At 44.2% G+C, this 19,837-nt stretch overlaps 2 protein-coding genes and 1 non-coding gene across 3 annotated transcripts in view; all 3 read left to right on the top strand.

The window, feature by feature from the left end:
* Nucleotides 1–19,837, top strand: part of St6gal1 (ST6 beta-galactoside alpha-2,6-sialyltransferase 1) — a 766,154-nt gene that overhangs the window by 196,368 nt on the left and 549,949 nt on the right. The gene's annotated exons all lie outside the window — the stretch shown is intronic.
* On the top strand, nt 11,353–11,459 carry LOC127227281 (U6 spliceosomal RNA). Its single transcript, XR_007834967.1, has one exon. It is a non-coding gene; the product is annotated as a U6 spliceosomal RNA (small nuclear RNA).
* Rtp1 (receptor transporter protein 1) lies at nt 14,485–17,369 on the top strand. The gene is made up of 2 exons (XM_051191232.1): nt 14,485–15,047; nt 16,780–17,369. The coding sequence occupies exons 1-2, from the start codon at nt 14,776–14,778 to the stop codon at nt 17,297–17,299; spliced, it is 792 nt and encodes a 263-aa protein (XP_051047189.1). The 5' UTR covers nt 14,485–14,775; the 3' UTR covers nt 17,300–17,369.

The following is a 19,837-nucleotide window of genomic DNA, read 5'->3' on the forward strand; positions in this document are numbered from 1 at the left end:
ATCTGGGAGTAAACTTACACAGCATGAGGAGATAGCCTTGAATTTAGCTTGACAGGAAGATCTCAAAGGGCGGGAATGAGAGATGAGACAAGAATGCAGACAGAGGTAGATGTCTGGAATTAGTTGCTGTTTCTGTAGTTTGTGTAGATCTTGGAGGAGACAGAACACTGTGACTAGGGAAGCCCTCTTAACAGCTTGGGGTAAAGCATAGTGAGTAGGTCCAGGGGGTGGGTGGAAGAGAGGTGTCCACTGAAGGTGTGCTCCTGTGTTAGTACTGGTAACATGGTAGGGGGTTGCATGTGGGGAGTGTTCCCCCAACACTCTGTGCTGGATAGTGTTACATCAACTTGACACAAACTAAAGTCATCTGAGAGCAAGGAACCTCAATTAAGAAAATGTCTCCAAGTCAGGCAGGTGTGGTACATGCCTTTAATCCTAGTACTCAGGAGGTGGGGCAGATGGATCTCTGAGTTTGAGGCTGGCCTGATCTACAGAGCAAGTTCCCGGACAGCCAGTACTGTATAGTGAGACCCTGTCTCAACCTCCCCATATGATGGGGCTGCAGGCAAGCTTGTAAAACATGTTTTTAATTAATGATTGAAGGAGAACCCAGCCCATTGTAGATGGTACCCCACCTGGATTGGTGGGGATCCAGGGTTCTATAAGAAAGCAGGCTGAGGAAAAAAAAAAACAAAGGAATCTTGAAATTCTCTGGCAGATGGATGGAACTAAAAGAAACCATCCTGAGTGAGGTAACCCAGCCACAAAAAGACAAACACGTTATGTACTCGCTCACTTATGGCTTTTAGACATAGAGCAAGGGATTATCAGCCTACCATCCATACCATCAGTAAAGCTAGGAAACAAGGAGGACCCTCAGAGAGACATACATGGTCCCCCCGAGAAGTGGAAAGAAGATCTCCCAAGCAAATTGGGAGTATGGGGTGGGGGGGGGGAAAGGAAGTTATGGAGAAGAGGGCAGAGGTGGGCATGAGGGAGCAGGAAGATTGAGTCAGGGAAAGAATAGAAAAGAACAAGAAAAGAGATAGGTTTTTAAGAGAAATCTGGCACTAAGGTAATGTCTAGAGATCTACAAGGATCCTAGACCCTCTCCCAACAAAGAGTCTAAGCAATAGTGGAGAGGTTACCTTAAATGTCCTTCCCCAATAATGAGATTGATGACTACCTTATATGTCATCTTAGAGTCTTCATCTAGTAACTGATGGAAACAGAAGCAGACACCCAGAGCTAAACACTGAGCCAAACTCCTCAAATCCAGTTGCAGACAGGGAGGAATGATGAGCAAAGTGCTCAAGACCAGGCTGGAGAAACCCATAGAAACTGCTGATATGAACAAGGGGGAGCTCATGGACTCCATACTGATAGCTGGAAACCAGCAGATTCCCTGAATGTGGTGTTAGTTGGGGGGACTGGATAGTCTATGGGACCTCTGGTAGTGGATCAGTATTTATCCCTAGTATACGAATGGACTTTGGGAGCCCATTCCACATAGAGGGATCCTCCCTCAGCTAGACACATGGGGGAGGGCCTGGGCCCTGATCCAAATGATATGACAGACGTTGAAAACTCCCCATAAAATACTTCAACCTCCCTGGGGAACAGAAAGGGGATGGGATGGGGGTTGGTGGGGGGGAACAGGGGAGGGTGGGAGGGTGTGGGAACTGGGATTGATATGTAAAACAAGCTTGTTTCTAATTTAAATAAAAAATTTATATATATATATATATATATATATATATATTCAGGCTAAGCAAGCCTCCCCTTCATGTCCTCTGCATCAGTTCCTGTTTCCAGGTTGCTGCCCTGTGTGAGTTCCTCTCCTGACTTCCTCTGATGATGAACACTGATATGGGAGTGTATAAGCCAAATAAACCCTTTCCTTCTCAAGTTCCTTTGGTCATGGTGTTTCATGCCCTTTCAGACTTCCTCTGGTCTCTAGCATTCCATTTTATGATCCTGACTTGAGATGAGGACCAGGAAAGCTCTGAGGATCTTGGCAGCTTCTGCCTTTAAACACCCGGAGCTCATAAAGTAGAGGAGGAAGAGTAACTGTAAGTAAGTCAGACTGGTCCAGATGGCAAACGGGCATCACTGTGTGAACGAAACAGCAAAACAAATGGCCTGACTCCTTGAAAGAGTTTAGTAGAAGGCAGCACCGTGCCCAGCTCTGGCAGCTTGTGAAGTCATAAGCTGCAGCAGCTGCATACAGCCAAGGTCACTAGGGCTCAGTCACTGTGAGCACAGGTGACCGAGAGATCAGAAGAAATGTGGTATTGACTCACATTTGCTTAGCATTTGTCATGTGAGTCAGTTATGACTCCGTGCATAGTAGAGTTTTAGGAACTGTGCCTCTTCATTGAATACCTGTAAGCAAATCAAGGGGGCGCTGCAATTCATTTATTTTGTAAGTAGGAAATCTTGGCATAGGGAGATTATCCCAGGTTGGTTTCTACCACTGTGATAAATACTGTGACCAAAGGCAGCTTGGAGAGGGAGGGGCTTATTTCATCACCAGGAAAAGCAGGATAGGAACTTGAGGCAGAAATTGAAGCAGATAACCTCAGGGAACACTGTGTACTGGTTTGCTTCCATGTCTTGCACAGCCTGCATATTTATATAACCCAGATTTACCTGCCAAAGATAGAACCACCCACAGAGGGCTGAGCCCTCCTGCATCAATCACTAATGAAGAAAATACCCTATAGTCTTGCTTACAGGCCAATCTGACGAAGGCATTTTCCCAGAGGCGGTTCTGTCATCTCGGATGACTGTAGCTCATATTAGGTTGATTAAAAAAAACAAAAACAAAATAAAACAAAACAAACAAACAAAACTAACCAGCACAGAGATCAAGTCAGCCAATTGTCACACAGTCAGTAAATTATAAAGACAAGATTTAAATGCAGACAGGCAGATTATACAGCCTTCCTCTTCCGTGACAGTCGCAAGACCGAGAGAACAGAGACTAGGAACAGTGATAGACTCTGTTGCCAATTTCCCATCTGCTTGGTGAGGTACTTAGCTCAGTAATCTATAAAGTGTCTACAAATATTATCACCCAGGAGACACTTCACTACCTATTACCTTAGAGCAAAGAGATAATCAGGCCCTTGACAGTCCATCTCCAAGCAGCTGATTCCTCAGCACTTGTGGAATGTTTGCAGACATCTTTCTTCGCTTGTCCTGTGAGGAAAGTTGTGAATTTGTGACCCAGTTAGTGATCTGATGGGGGGTGTTTCAAGGGAGGAAGTATAGTTGTGTTTCTTGGGGTCTACCAGGTCCCTTTATGGACCCTCCAAATTACCCTAAGTTCATATTTAAGAGTACTGAGACCATATAATCCTGGTATTAAGTATGTGAATGATTGTTTCTCTCATATCTTGCTCATACACACAGTAACCTGACAAGTGTAATAGAGACAACTGTGGCCTAATAGAGAGAAAACAGGTTCCTAAGGGGAAGACTTTTAACTCATTCATTCAGTGCCAACTTCCTTTGTATCTATTACTGAAATTATGTCAGCAAGTAAGGTGATATAGAACCTGTCCTTAGCGAGTTTACCTTTTCTTGGGGAGGATGATAGTTAATCCTGCCCTTACATATCCTGGTGGTTAAGAAACTGGGTGCTTCTACCAGAATGCCCCAGGTTCAAATCCCTCCAGTCATCACACCATCAGGTGATCCAAGACACGTTACTGAGTCATTTCAAGACATATGTGAGTCCCTCATGAGGGTTGGTGTGTGGAGAGAATATGAACTTTGCTGAGTGACATCTAGGGACATAGTGCCCAATAAGTACTAGCATTCTTTATAAATGTTACAGTGTAGAAACTAGGGTACTATAGAAAGACATAGTCACTCTCCCACGCAACCCACCTGAATATAGGAGTATGCCTATCAGTGTGGAAGACTTGAGGGTCTGTTGAGATGGGAATGAGTAACTGAACAAAGGCACACACATGGCATTCCAGGTCATTTCCAGTGTAAGGAAAGCATCAGTGTGGTGTTTTGAATGGGAATGGCTCCCACAGGTACATATGTTTGAAAACTTGGTCCCCAGTTGGTGGAAGGATTAAGGGGTGTGGCATTCTTGGAGGAGGTGTGCTTCTAAGGGTATGCTTTGAGGTTTTAAAAAAAGACTCTTGTGCTCTCTCTTCGCCATTCCTCCGCCATCGGGCAGCACACGCCTAACTCAGATTCTCGCCATGTCTTTTCACAAGACTTTCAGAATCAAGCGATTCCTGGCCAAGAAACAAAAGCAAAATCGTCCAATTCCTCAGTGGATTCGGATGAAAACCGGTAACAAAATCAGGTATAACTCCAAGAGAAGACACTGGAGGAGAACCAAGCTGGGCCTGTAAGGAAAGATTCACACAATGGCAAGACTGAGAGTTTGTACTGAATGGTCAACATGATCTATCTGCCAGATGGATGGAGATCAAGATTATTAACCTGCAGATTTGGTCATGTTTAAATTGGGAATGATTTGTCCAGTAATAAAAAATATAATATGGAGTCTAAAAAAAGACTCTTGCTATTCCCCAGTCTCTCTCTCTCTCTCTCTCTCTTTCTCTCTCTCTCTGCCTTCAGCCTATGGATAAAGAGGTAAGCTTTGAATTATTTATGTTACTTTGTCTTTGTGCTGCTATCATGGACTCCAACGCTCTGAAAAGGTAAGCTCAAATTAAACACTTTCTTTTTATTTATTCTTTTCTCATATAATACATCCCGACTGTCACAGTCTCCCCTCTCTCTTCTCCTCCAATTTCCCCACCTAACCAATCTTCTCACTTGGATCTACTGCTCCCTATTTCCCTCCCAAAATGAGCAGGTTTCTCAACATCAACCAGATATGGCTTAATAAGAACAATAAGAACAGAAACAAACACTCATATTAAGACTGACGAGGCTACCCAGTAGGAAGAAAGGGGTCCCAAGAGCAGACAAAAGAGTCAGAGATATCCCCACTCCCACTGTTAGGAGTCCCACAAACTCCCAAGCTCAACAACCACAACTTATATTCAGAGGACCTAGAGCAGACCCATGCAGTGATTGTCATTTGAATCCATGTCAACCCCTGTGAGTCCTGCTTAGTTGATTCTGTGGGCTGTGTTCCCTTGTGTCCTCTACCCCTCTGGATCCTACAGTTCTTCCTCCTCTTTCCTGGGGAGTTCCCTGAGCTCCAGCTAATGTTTGGGTATGGGATTCTTCATCTCTTCATCTATTCCCATTAGCTGCCAAAGGAAGATTCTCTGGTGTTTGCTGGGTTAGGCACCAATCTGGCCATTTGACAAGCTTGACTTCAACATTTTCTTTTATAGGTTGCCTTGGTCACAATGTTTTATCACAGCAATACAAAACTAACTAATTGTGGGTGCACTTCTGGCAAGTTAGGGTGAGCCCAGTCCATGGAGCAACTTGAGTATCATCAACACAAATAGAGTGGCCCAAGTATAGGAGTGGGTTCTGATTTCCAAACTTACTCTCTACTCTGTGTAGTCCCTGCTGCATTTCCATGGAATCAGAACAAAGTTGGGAGGTCCTTTGGTTCAGGCAAAGGCATAACCAAGAACACTATCACAAGATGACTTTTCTATTACTTTATTTATTTAAGAATTTGAGGCAGTTTCTAGACAACTCTCCTTTTAACTTGGAAAATACTGAGTAAGGGGAAATGAATGATCTATCAACATGTCCTGTGTAGCTTTAATTGCCATTACGACCCAGTCTAGAGTTATCAGAAAATCATAACATATTGGCCTGTAGACATGTTTGTGGGAAATTGAGCGTTGATTGGTGTAGGGGGGCCAGCTACTGTGGCTTTCCCACCAGAAGTCCTGGGCTTTATAAGGAAGATAGTTAAGTATGAGTAATTGTGGTTTCTACTTCAAGTTCCTGCCTGAGTCCCTGTCATGACTTCTCTCAATGATGGAGTGTAACCTGTATAAGCAGAAATAAACCCTTTCCTTCTTGGGTTGCTTTAGGTCAGAGTGTTTTATCACAGCGGCAGAAAAGACACTAGAACGCAACATCCCTTGGAGAAGACAACATCATAACATCATATGCATGTTGGCATCTCTGAGTACACGGGGTAGGTCTGGAGAGACAGACCTTTTAGGTAAGCTGGAGATGATTGCAGCCTACACATAGACAGCATGGAAAAGAATTCAAGGTCACATGGTCCAGTCCAGGGGACATTAAAATGTTGGGGGAGTGAAGGTGTTCTATGGGTCACTTAGCCAGCCACACAATAGTGACAGTGCAGGTCTCTCATTTCTTCCTTTCTGTTCTTCCCATAGACACCTTACTGATACAGACTCTCTCGTAGTTTGCATTTGTAGTAAGTTTTAGCTGAGTATCATATTTACACCTAAAATAGGTCTGCATATTATGCAGGGCTATGTGGCCCCACCTTGTCATTCCAGATACCAGTTGCTTTTAAAAGCAAAGGTCTTGGGTGTCTAAAATGTAACTCAGCCAAACAACAGAAAATAGTAAAGATTTAGTCTAAATGGAAACAGCTCTAGGTGCCAAAGCCTTTAGACACAACCTTGCATTGCTATTATGTAAGATGACACCAGTGTCAGTGACTAATGACTTCACTGTGGTAAACACTTGGCCAGTTTCCCCTGCAATGCTTATTTGATTGGGCCTTGAGAACTTGTTCATCATGGGTACACAGATATAAGGCTGCAATGTCCTGTCCTTGGATCTGGTCTGAACTTCCCTTCCTGCAGAGTTCAGGGAGCCATTGGTCCTAGAGAGGGAGTGAGATAATACTGCTCTTGACTATAGCCTTCAGTTCAGGAAGACTGACCTTGCTGGTCTATCTTTTGCTGACTCTACCACATTTCTTCAGGGTTCTTTCCAGCAGTAGCCATCCTGTCCTTCTTAAGCTTTGGGTGGGTATGGTCCATAACCATCTCAAGGGAAGGGCCTTGCTCAGCAAGTGCCAATGGGGTTCTCTCTCTGGAACTTCTGTCATTCACCCTGGAGACAATGTGGATGAAGGACTGGGTTCTAGGGAAAAAGGTCTCTGTTGTAGTCCCCTCAGGAGCAGGAGCAGGACTTGAGGATTCTTTTTACTGAGTGACTGACAAGTGACCCCTTCCTGTCTCCCCTGAGTCACATCCACTAAAGAATTGATTAGGTCTTTGGGAGAGCAACATTACTTTCCATATTTTTTTCCCACTTCAGGTTTTGGTTAACTAATTTGGTACCCAAAGTGACCAGCATTGGAGGACATCCTTGGTAGTTTCTCTGCCTTGTGCCCTATTTACGTATTGCACATAACCCTTAACTTTTTTCCCCTATGTCAAATATAACAAGCTCTAACTTTCAAATCCTCCAAACCAAAGGCTGTCAAAAGCAGAATCTTCTGGAAGGAGGAAGGGGAAGCAGGATGGTACTGCTAGAGAGGAAGAACCATTTCCAACATGGCACAGTAGGGCAACTGCATTGGCCACAGCTATTTTGTTCATTTCAGAACCACTAGTGGAGAGGCATTTGAATGTTACCAATATAAAGAAATGATAAATGTCTGAATTTATAGGTATACAGGTTACCCTGATATACTGTGCGCCATAATACTCATAATTACTGTGTGTATGTAAGCTGGGAAAGAAAAACATAAAAAGGCGGGGGGGGGGGGGAGAAACCATTCCAAAATCAGACATGACCATGAGTCTGGTAACATGTCCTTATTTTTTCCACTAAGTTCAAAGTTATCTCTCATTAACAGTTTCATTGCTGAGAAGCTGGGATTCAGAGGTGCTCTGTAGAAATGCAGTAAGTATCTTGTAGCCCCTGGAAGTTTTTGGGAAGCATTACTTCTGTTGATCTTACTTAAGGGTTTTTCAAGTGAGTTGAGCAGTGAAATCTTAGTTTGTATGGGCGCCCAGTCCTTTTGAAGGCCTTACAACCTTGAGACACAATGATATGATATTGTTATCTACAAAGTTTACACATTAGAACTGAGCAATTGAGTAATTAAAAAAAAGATAGCCAAAATATCACTCATGTTTTAAATGAGTTTGTGACTTTTGGGGGGAACCACTTTCATTGGTATTCTAGGGTGTATGCAGCCTGAGAGCTGTGGATTCGGCATGCTAGAGCAATAAAAGGAACTAACTGGCACAGGGAAATTTACCCTCTTCCTTGAGGCTTTGGCTTGGGTGATTTCTCACAATGGTCCTCACACCACTAATGTTATTAGTTGTCCAACTTTTAGGCATGGAGTGATACCGTACCGCCAGCTTTCATGAGTTTCCGCCTTGCAGACTTCTCTGTTTTCATATTCTCATGGGCTAATGTTTGTTAGCGTGGAAATGAATGCATTTCCCATGTGAAGTGGTCACTATAAGTGACAAGGAGGTCTATTCACTGAAAGTAGAGTGGGAAAATTGAAGAAGAGACATTAGAAGAACTGGGAAAAGTAGGGAAAGTTCTGGACACATTCTCTCTGGGTGGCTTGATAGAAAAGTTACTTTTTGTGTGTTTGTTTATTTTTGTTTTTAGAGACAGGGTTTATTGATTTGGAGCCTGTCCTGGAACTCACTCTGTAGACCAGGCTGGCCTTGAACTCACAGAGATCTGTCTGCCTCTGCCTCCCAAGTGCTGGGATTAAAGGCGTGTGCCACCACTGCCTGGTTGAAAAGTTATTTTTTTTTTAATTTTTATTTTATTTATTTATTTATTTAGTTTTGCTGTCCTCTGAACTGTGAGATTGATATTGAACTGCAGCAAGACATCTGGCAATGTGCTTTACTCCTGCCTAGACATTCCACAAGTCAGATCTTGAGAGCAAGTCAGCTGTATGTCTTCCTAAGGCCACCAAGGGAAGTTAATCTCTGTGAGAAACTCATCCAAAGTTTATGGGGTTATTGGACCTTCAGCCCTGGTTTGGAGGCTTGAGTTGACTAGTGCAGCTGCTTGTATAATGTTGACTAAAGAATGATGCGTCTCTATTGAGGAAGCTTGTCATCTCTAACTGAAGGTGCAGCTTTGGGATGAGTATACATGGAGTAATGAGGCCTACCCAGCCAGATCTGCCAAATCAGCTTGGTGGCCAATGGGATGACAGGTAATAGCCAGATGACCTTCACAGCTCAAACTCCTTAGTTTTACAATATAGACCATCATTCTGAAGCATCTGGCCTGATTTTACACTGGACCTGTCTTTTGGAGGCTCATTTATGGAGCCAGGCTTCAGGGATACTGCCTGAGGTGTACTGTCAGCTCTGAATTAGTAATTAACATACAGTGTTTTTTTTGTTTGTTTGTTTGTGTTTTCTGTCTAGTCCCAACTGATTAAGGGGTCGCTATGGCACTCTCAAAACTCAAAGCTAGCCCCTGCACTATGCTAGCAACCTTTTCCTGGGATGGTGTAGACAGCTTGATTCCCAAGGAATGGCTGTTTCTGCTCAGGAAGAAACACAATGATTCATTTGAATTGGAAATCAAGAGTAGTAACAGCATCATCTTCATCATAAAGTCAAGACCACAAGAGGCTTACTGCTGTGCTCAGCACCTGTGGGACCTTGGGGAGGAAAGATTCTTTGCTATAGGATCTCAAGAAGTTTAGACCTTTGATTCCTGGCCATTGAGAGTCACGAGAAACTTTTGGTGTTTGGTGTAGCTCCCCCCAAATCACCTTTATCTCCACAAATGGCACATAGGGATGGGAAACTACTCCTGGTTGGTACTTGCTTTTCATTAGCATGCTATGTTAAGATGGACAATAGTTATTTTTATAGGATTTTGATAAACAATGGCAGCATAATGAGTTGTATATTCAATTTTTGTCAAGCCAAATACGTCAGAAACATGGTTTTCTGTCTTTTCTTTTAATCACTGTATTTTCTACTAGGGATTTAGTTTTAAGCCATTTGTGAGTTTAAAATATTATCACATATTCTCAACAACCAAATCTAAGCTAAAGGCTTCAAAGACACTTAAATCTGTGATCTATGAGTTTGGATTCCATAGCATCAGAGCTCGTTCAACAAGGGCAAGGTACAGGGTGGTTTCTATTTGCTTCTTTGTCTTGGTAGAGTTTTGAAATTATTATAAGCACTCTGCCTTACAGAAGGATGCATCATGCTGGCCTCTGCATAGGGAGCTCAGGTCTCAAATTAAACTTAATTTGTGCCAATGGGGATTGCATCAGCTGGATAAATGCACTCGCGCACACACACACACAAACACACACACACACACAGAGTGATTCTTACTTTTGGTATCCTTGTTTTTCATCAGAATGTTTATTGTAGCAACAACTGCAAAATACTTCTAGATGATTAATTCTGATTGTGTTTGTTGTAAGCTTTCCTTAGCTTTAGGAGTTATAGTAACTACTCCAGCCTCCAGCTCAACTTAGCCAGCAGCTACCACTCCTGACAGTTTCCATCACTTTTCAGAAGTTGGTTAAAGCAGTTTACTTATTTGAGAGTTGACTGTCTTAATTCAGAGACAAGAGTGCTGATTTAGTTAACAATTTGAGGAAATATCCCAAAGAATTTAGGAGTCATTTCCAGTGTTGATATTTAGTGGCTCTTGAAGTGTGATCCTAATTAGTCTTATTAATAAAAACCAGGAGTCAGATATTATGGTCAAAACCTGGAATATCAGAGAATTGGGGGTAGCTGCCAGTTGCTTCCTACTTGTCTCTGTTTCTCCATCCAAAGGGGGCTGAGATCCTGTCTCTGCCCTGCCTTATTATTTGTCTGTGTGCCTCCTGAGTGCTGGGGTTAAAGGCATGAGCCACCATGGCCTCTATGGTTAACTAGTGGCTAGCCCCACCCTCTGATCTCCAGGTAAGCTTTATTTGTCAGAACACAAACAAAATATCACTCAACAGGTTCTAGATTTAGTTTCCGTTCCTCTTGCTGTCCCTAGTGCAAACCTAGTTGTGACATCTGCCGAGAGCATCAGGCTCTATGTGGCAGGCTCTACACTACAGGTTCCAAGGAGTCAGCATTTGGTTCCAAGCACCCCTGCACCCCTCCTCTGAAGCGTTCTTCCATACCATGACCTCATCTGACCTATCCTCCAACTATTTAGGTTTCTAAGTCTAAAATTCTTTAAACCATTCATGGCAGTAGTTAGGGGCACCACAGGTTTTCTGCCTGCTCTGAATGGGTGGACAAATCAAGGCCAAGAGGAAGTAAATGAGTCATGAGGTCACAGAATCAGCTGGCAGAAGGTGTCTGAATTTCTGATTCCAGACACACAGCTCTTTCCATTGAGCCTGAGTACCTGGTACCAAATGTTTATGATCTTGCAGGGTCTTTGTGTATAAACAGAACTTGTACCATATAGACTTGAGACTACGTGCTCACTTCACCTGCACATATACTAAAATTGAAACCTTTCAGAGAAGGTAAGCATGGCCCCTGAGCAAGGATGACATACAAATTAGGGAATGGTTTTAAATTTAGAAAAGGATTTGAGACTAAATCACTCTTTCAGCTCTGAAATATTTATACTAAACATTGTGGGTTTGTGGGTGCGATTGCTTCATTAAATTCAACAGTGAAGGCTGCATCTTGGTAGTAAAAGAGCCTGGGGGAGTGCTTGCTGTTCTGTCCTCATTTAGAGGAGCTGCCACCCCAGTATACCATAGTGAAGCATTTGCAGAAAGGATATTGATTCATAGTGTCTGCAATTTTTGGAGACCAAAATGGGCACATCTTGTTATGACGGGAGACACACACATTTAATTAGCAAACAGTATGTTCTCAATTCTACACTGGACAGCACACTGGTTGAAGAAGTCACACTCATGCAAATCCAAGTTCAACCAATACTGAATAATGAACCCTGGGCAGGTTATCTACCCTCTCAGTTACATAGGGACGTTGGTAAGATGAAACTGCTGCCACAGCTATTGTGGCTAAATAAACTACTGTATATAAAGAATCTGGAACAGTGCCTGGCACCTACTGTTGTTTAGTGGTGGCTATTATGCTGAAAGTTAAATATATACTCACATAAAACAATGGCACATTTTACCATAATGAAAAGATACTCATCAAATAATACAGAATAGCCGTGGATAAGATATAAAGGAATTCAAAAGAAAACAATGAATGAACATGGGTTATTCCAGGGCTCATGCATTAATAGTCAAAGATACTGTGTTCTCATTTTTGCATTGCTAAATCAACTGAGCTTAAACAATGTTCATGCAGAGTCAGGAGCTCCTGGAGGACTGTGTCTGGTACCAGATAGAAAAATTAGATTTTTTTTCAGGCCTTTCTTCTTTTATTTTTTATTATATCCTCTGCCCCATCACCATTTTTTTTTACAGAGTATGTGTGATATGGCATGTATGTGGAGGGCAGAGGACAGGCTCCAGGAATCAGTTCTCTCCTTTCTCTTCTTCTACCCCGTGAGTTCTGGGTTTGGAGCTCCGGCATGTTGTCAGGCTTGGTGGCAAAAGCTTTACCCACTGAACATCTTGCCAGCTGAGGCCCTTCTTTCTTAACCTCTAGTTTCAGGATTTGCAGGCTATCTGTGTGTAAGTCATACCATTTGAAGATTCTGCAGTCACAATGAGACTTTGTGGAGAAGTCAGGGAATGGCTTTCTTTTTGTTTCTATGTTTTGAGATGGCTAACCATGAGTTCCCTATGTAGCTGAGAATGACCTTGAACTCAGTCTTCCTGCCTCTGACTCTTCGATGCTGGGATTACAAATGTAAACCACGATGCCCAGCTGAGGGACTGCTTTCTAATTGTGAGCAGCATTGTCTCTGATGCTCAGAATGCACAGTTACAGGCCTAGGTTTTAAACACACAAGGGCTCATCTGTAAGGGACTGAACTAAACTTTTCTGCCCCAAGAACAAGATGTAAATTGTGCTCACTCATATAACAGAATAATGCAACCTAGGGCATATGACTAGCTAATAATATTAATGACTTAGATGAATATTCATGAGATGCTATTATTTATAAAACATGTCAAATACAATTAGTATTTATCTAATACTAACAACAGTCATCTTGGATAGGGATATTACGGAAGAGATTGCCTTTGTTTAAATTCATTTTTATTTTGTAAGTTTTCTGTAATAAGCACACATAAATTTTTAAGGTAAAACAACATGCTAAAAATTATAGGTCTAGCTTCTCCCCAAACAGGGTGAGTCATTGCCCACCAGCTATGGGTCCTCAGGAGCAAGCAGCTGGCAGGCAGTGGGTTTCATCACATTATAGATGCCTGACTTGAGAAAGGTATGGTCCTGGGCTGCTCAGCCACTGCAGTGTGCCTGGCCAGTCTTGAGATGGAATCAGCTCCCCTCTTCATCTTTTGTTAACCTCAGGTGTTTGTTGACACCTCCAGGAAGCTTGGAGGAAGAGGAGAGGAAGGCAAAGACTAGCAGAGCAATGTCATATGTGACCATCCTCAAGACACAGCCACTGTGTCCTTACCCAAATAGCATGCAGCAACTGCCAGATTAGGTCCTGATCCTGCTTCCACCTGCAGAACTCCTTCCATCCCAGGGGGGGATTCTGTCTCTACCTCCCAACCTATCCACACACTTAGCTTCCATCCTGGGTCCCCCTGTACAGGGTCCACCCCACAGGGCCTTTTTAGCCCTTTCCCAAGAGCCTAATACAGACCTTGCTGATCCTAGTAGATGAACCCACATCCCACCCCACCCCCTGTTCAATCATTTCCCCATTCCCCAAGTCCCCTTTAGAGCCAAAGTTCTTTGCATACTTGTCCTTCCTTGTCTCCTTGTTCCAGTGTCCCCTGGTTAAAATTTGCTTTTTCTTGTCCCATCTGTGTTCCCCTTGTCTGTTCTGAATGAATTTGCAATGAGGTTAGCCAGCCTGTCTTCCTCAGCCCCTGCTCTGTTTAATTGTTGTTGAATATTTCCAATAACCTGAATCAAAGTGAATAAGAGGAGCTATTTTACCATTAAAAAGTTAATAGACTACAGATTTTTTTTTGTGCCTGCAGTGTTGCCTCAGATAGTTTTCATCCACTGCTCTTCTGTAACCAACTTGGAAGTAGTCTTGTCTAGGTACCTGGATGATGCAATGACTTTTACCTTTGGGCACAGGTGGCTGCTCTTGTAAATGGTTCTTGAAGTATGGATCTCATTACATTACTGTTCCCCACTAGATATCCAGTTACAAGCACCTTGCATAGGGTCTGACACATCAGAGTGCTTGAAACAGAAGAATTAATGAGTTGGAATGGCTCATCATCAGCCACTTATACAATAAGTGCAGACTCCCAATCTGCAGTGACATAGTCACTGTGATTTCTGAGATCTCTGATGGTATATATTAAATGGCAATGTTTCAGGTATGACATGGTCAGCTATACAGAGGGAGACTATATTCTGGTTCTACCTACTAACAAGTCTACATTTTCCCATCCCTTATTTCTCCTTGGTTCCCCAAGGCATGGTGGTTACCATAGCAGCCAGGTGCTGATGATGCCTCCAGGGGCAGCAAGGTGAAATTGAGCCAGCTCTCAAATCATCAGTTCTCCATGCTCTTGTAGGCCAAGATGATAAGGTCTGTAGTCTAGCCTTTTGTCAGGCCCTCAACCTGCCTTGGATCATTTAGACTCAGAGACCTTGCTTCTGCTGACTGCAATCAGGCCTCTGAAATACCCTCCCAGAGACTCTTTCCTCCCCAGGTTGTGTCTCCTGGCACCCTGCCTGGTTGCCTTGGAAACAGGTTCCACTGCGGACAAAGGAGGGAGCTGGGTCCTGCTTCCTCTTGGTCCTGCCAATGAGGATTTTTAGACCGTGGAGACTGCGCTGTCCTGCCCTGCACTTGCCCTCATTCCCCACATTCTCTATTAACTGGAGTTTGCCTTCTGTCACTACTGACGAGGACATGTGTAAGAGTGTGACCACAGGCGAGTGGAAGAAAGTCTTCTACGAGAAGATGGAGGAGGCAAAGCCAGCTGACAGCTGGGACTTTATCATAGATCCCAACCTCAAGCACAATGTGTTGGCCCCTGGCTGGAAGCAGTACCTGGAACTTCATGCCTCAGGCAGGTGAGTGACCCAGAAAGAGGGACCTGCAAATAGCTTCTGGGACTCTAGCCCTGGGGTCTAGCCCTTCGGAGGAGAGAGACGGACCTGCTTCAGTCTGTTAGGCTACTGTAGACTAGAAGTCATGTTTCTCTAAAAGGACATCAAGTTTGGGTTCAGTTCTTATACTGATTGCCAGGAGACCTGTTCTTATATGTTTGTTCACTTAACAAAATGTATGTATGTATGTATGTATGTATGTATGTATGTATGTATGTATGTATGTGTGTGTATTACAATAATATAATTATTAATTTCTGAATCTTGACAGTTTACACATTTTTTCACTTTAATGAGGTCTTTAAAAGTATCTGTAAGCTGAGAAAAGGGAGGATTGGGTCCAGTGAGAGTCAAGGGATCTGTACACTTGTATTGGGGAAGTTTAGTTTGAACCTAATTAACTCAACTTTATTTGGTTTAAAACATTGAACACACGAAGCACGCTAGAAGCCAGCTCTACTGTTAGCTCCATGTCTCTTGAGCAATCTGCTTTCCTCTTTGGATTATGCTTTCCCCGAGATCTTCACCTTGTGCTCCAGGGATGTTGATAGCACTGAACATTTAGTTTGTCAGGGCTTCAGAATATTGGGCCCCTTCCAGACTCAATACCCTGATTTTAGGAAGGCTCCTGGGTGATTTGTAGCCACAAAACTATCTCAGAATACCTAGCATTCTATTCCTTGGGTCCAGATCATGGGTCTAGTCCAGGACTTGAGCGAGGGCAGCTCAGTGGTGCAGGTATCTGGGTCAGAAGCAAAGGCCTTCCTGGTTAGTTTGGCTTAGCCAAAGCAGTTCTGTTAAGTCTGTTTCAGTCAGCATTGCAGGGTACTGATTCTGCCTCTCACTAGTTGTGTGTATGTTGATGGCTTTTTAATTGTGTCCTGAAACAAAATGAATGACAGGTTGATTTCTGTGGCCCCTCCAATTCTGACTTTTTAAAAATAAAGCCAAATGTGGTCTGAGTGAAAGAAATAGTTGCTAAAGATATAAATAAACAAAAAGACTAAAATGAAAACATTGGCGGTTTCTTCATCAGATGTTAGCAGGTTGCTGTTCCTGGAGGTTCTTGTGGGTCAGGGTGGGAGGGCTTTGTGGTTATCTCAGATTTGGATGTTGAACTGTGACTCCTGGCTGTGGGGGGTGGTTACCTTGCCCTGACATTACCTCTACTTCCAGGATTTGGGAATGCATTAGTTTTGGCTGTGTGCTAAGAGTTGATGGTACCAATAGTTCATTTTCTCCTGATTTAGGCCTAGCCTATTCAGTCAGTGTTGACAGACAGGCTTGTGTATTTCCTGGCCCGACAGATTCAGATTTGCTATCAGACTTCCACGTGGTGTGGCAGAGGACTCAATGAGCATTTAATAGATGAAGAACAAGTTCCTTGGGACAAGGGACAAGGCCTGAGAAAACCTGGCTGAAGGGAGAAAAGGTCTCTGGAAAGCAACCATGGAGCAGACCAATGCTAGATGCCGGGTGCCAAGTTTGGGAGACTGCTCTTGTCCCTTAGGCACTCATATAGAGCAAGGAGGGTGGCCTGCTATGGAAGCTAATGAACCCTCGGGACTGTCAGCACACCGCCCCACCCTGGGCTCTGCTTCTGCCAGCTGCAACATCCATCCCCTTACCCCTGCCATCCTGGCTTGCTTTCATCCCTCCATATATGGCTCTCACTTTCTTTTTCCCTCATTGGCAGGTTCCACTGCTCCTGGTGCTGGCACACCTGGCAGTCGCCCCATGTAGTCATCCTCTTCCACATGTACCTGGACCGTGCCCAGCGTGCTGGTTCGGTGCGCATGCGCGTGTTCAAGCAGCTGTGCTACGAGTGCGGCACAGCACGGCTGGACGAGTCAAGCATGCTGGAGGAGAACATCGAAAGCCTGGTGGACAACCTCATCACCAGCCTGCGCGAGCAGTGCTATGGAGAGCGTGGTGGCCACTACCGCATCCACGTGGCCAGCCGCCAGGACAACCGGAGACATCGTGGCGAGTTCTGCGAGGCCTGCCAGGAAGGCATCATTCACTGGAAGCCCAGCGAGAAGCTGCTGGAGGAGGAGGCGACCACCTACACCTTCTCCCGTGCGCCAAGCCCCACCAAACCACAGGCCGAAGCTGGCTCAGGCTGCAACTTCTGCTCCATTCCCTGGTGCTTGTTTTGGGCCACGGTCCTGTTGCTCATCATCTACCTGCAATTCTCCTTCCGTAGTTCTGTCTAAGATTCCAGCGTGGGTCTGAGGCTTGGGGTGGGGCAGCTGGTGGGAAGGGATGAGGTGAGACCTGGCTTGGGAAAACCGGGCATGTTCTAACACGATGTGGTCACTGACTCAGTGAGAAACATAAACAATCTACCCAATTTTTCCACCTGTAAAATTAAGAGTTTGGGCTGGACGGCTGATTTTTTTTTTTTTTTTAAAGAAATCTAGAGTTCCAAAGTCCTTCTAAGTACCCCAGGGATATCAGATTAGGGAGATAGATGGAGTGAGTTAGCTGCTTTCTCATATTCCAACAGTTTCTTTCAACTTTTTTGTTTGTTTGTTTTGTTTTGTTTTTCGAGATGGGTTTTCTCTGTCTTGGAACTAGCTCTTGTAGACCAAGCTGGTCTCATACTCACAGAGATTCACCTGCCTCTGCCTCCTGAGTGCTGGGATTAAAGGCATGTGCCACCACCAGGCTCCTTCCAACTTTTGTCTTCTCCCTTGCTGCAATCAGAATAGAACTACTTTCCATGGAGTTCCATGGTGTGTGTGTGTGTGTGTGTGTGTGTGTGTGTGTGTGTGTGTGTGTGTATACACATGCTTAATTGTTTCAAAAGGAAAACAAGCTTGGAAATTACAGGACTAGGTCATCTCAAAAGGTCTTAAAGCCAATGAACTTGACTTTACTCTCTTGTTAATCCCTGCTCTGTCCTCATCACTACCGTAACATTCAGTTATAGCCTGGTGCACACCTCTGCCTCATGCACATGTAGTTTCCCTGAAGTGGAGAGGTAGGAGTACACAGCTGTTGGATCCACTGGACTTGGCTTGTGTTCTCCGGACTTGAAGCTCCTTGTCTTTCAGGTGGATCCCACAGTCTACCTGACTGACTGATGATTGGTTGCTGGGGTAGAGTCACAGTGAGGCCTTCCACTCAGTGCGTGTGAGCCAGCACTCTCTTCAGAGAGATTTGGAAGCAAGCTGCACATAGAGTGACCCTCCATTACAGCAGATGGTTTTCAGGGTTCATATCCTCAGCCTTGCTGATGGCCAGAACAGGGGAACAGCCAGACCACCTATGACTTTGCTGACACAAGGTGGCTTTTCTGCATTTGGCATTTATGCCAAAGAGGCTCTCTACCTGACCGCAGAGATGGGGCATCTCAGCAAGAAATGAATTAAACATATAAAATCACTTGTTGGTAGAGAGTGCCCAGAATGTCACAGCTCTTCAAAATGGGGTGCAGAATGTTTTGCAATCATAGGACCAGGCACCCTCTGAAGACAGTGTAGAATAAGGCTGGTGGGGGAGAGGCAAAAAGCTGGAGTGGAATACTACCTACCCTGAGCCCTAGAGGCCCTTGTTCACTGTCTCTGTTAGTAACCAACTTCCTGCCCTCCTGGTGTTTCTCTTTGAATGAAAGTCACAATGTCTGTAGTGGGGGAGACAGGAGGCCACTTACATAAAGACCTTGGGGACATCACTGGTGCACCTACAGAGTCCCCACGAGGTCCTTGATTCCTATTGATTCCCCCTTTCAGTATCTTGCCTTCTGTCTTACTGAGGCTATCCAGTTACTGCTCTGGGCCAGCCCTGTCCCTAGTAAGGAGTGATGTGGGAGGTCAGCATAAGGACACGCCTTCACTCTGGCAGTAGTAACCAGCTGTGACTTCTTCCTTCACAGTATTAATTTCTCTAGCCAGCCACATATCCTGGGCACCTCTTCTCTAGCAAGTTCTTATTTGGGTGCCGGATGCGATAGTAGGCACCTTGGGCCAGCTCAGTCTATCCGAGGCCTCTGGTCACTTCAGGGATTCTCAGACCTTGCTGTATTTTAGGAACCCTGGGGAGCTTTGAAAGAAATAGCAGTGCACCTCCTCCCCCCCCCCCCCCCCCAGTAAGAACAGATCTCCCATTTCCCGGCATCCTGCCTCTACAGCTTGATACAATGCCTCTAAGCAAGTGGCAGCTTCATTTGTACCCAGTTTACAAACTATGTGTGCTTATATCCTCTAATGGCTTCTCTATAACTCGGGCAATGCATCTCTCCTCAGCTGCAATGCTTTTCACTCTGTGTTCTTGGAATGAAACCTTCCCTTCCCTTTCCCACCATGGTGATCTGTTGCTACACTGACATTAACCGCCCCTTGGTCTGCATGGCTGAGTCTTTCTTTCTAGAACACCCATTAGACCTGCTGTAATTTCTCATTCTTGGATATAATTACCATTAGAATGTAGGTTCCAAATAGCACAGGCTCAAAGCATTGTATTTACCTCTGTTGAGCACATAGCAAGAGCTCAGTAAAATTTTATTGGATGACTAAGTAAAACCAATGAGCAGGGCCATCTTCATCCAGATCTTTGCATTTGTAGTGTATGACAATCCTCTTCTCCTATCAATACTTCTTTTCCTAGATCTTGTACTCATATGCCCCAAATAAAATATTTAAACCAAAATGTTTGGAGGATAGAGTTTGTTCATTTCAGATGGTAGCATGGAATTGGACAAGCACTGGTGAACTCTCCAGGCACAGGAAGCCATGGGCTCTGTTTTAATT

This window comes from Phodopus roborovskii, unplaced genomic scaffold (assembly GCF_943737965.1).
Source record: "Phodopus roborovskii unplaced genomic scaffold, PHOROB, whole genome shotgun sequence".
NCBI classification, from domain to species: Eukaryota; Metazoa; Chordata; class Mammalia; order Rodentia; family Cricetidae; genus Phodopus; species Phodopus roborovskii.

Coding starts and splice junctions, on each gene's coding strand:
- Rtp1 (XM_051191232.1), top strand. CDS start 14,776: ATGAGGATTTTTAGACCGTGGAGACTGCGCTGTCCTGCCCTGCACTTG. Junction 15,048..16,779: donor GAACTTCATGCCTCAGGCAG/GTGAGTGACCCA, acceptor CCTCATTGGCAG/GTTCCACTGCTCCTGGTGCT.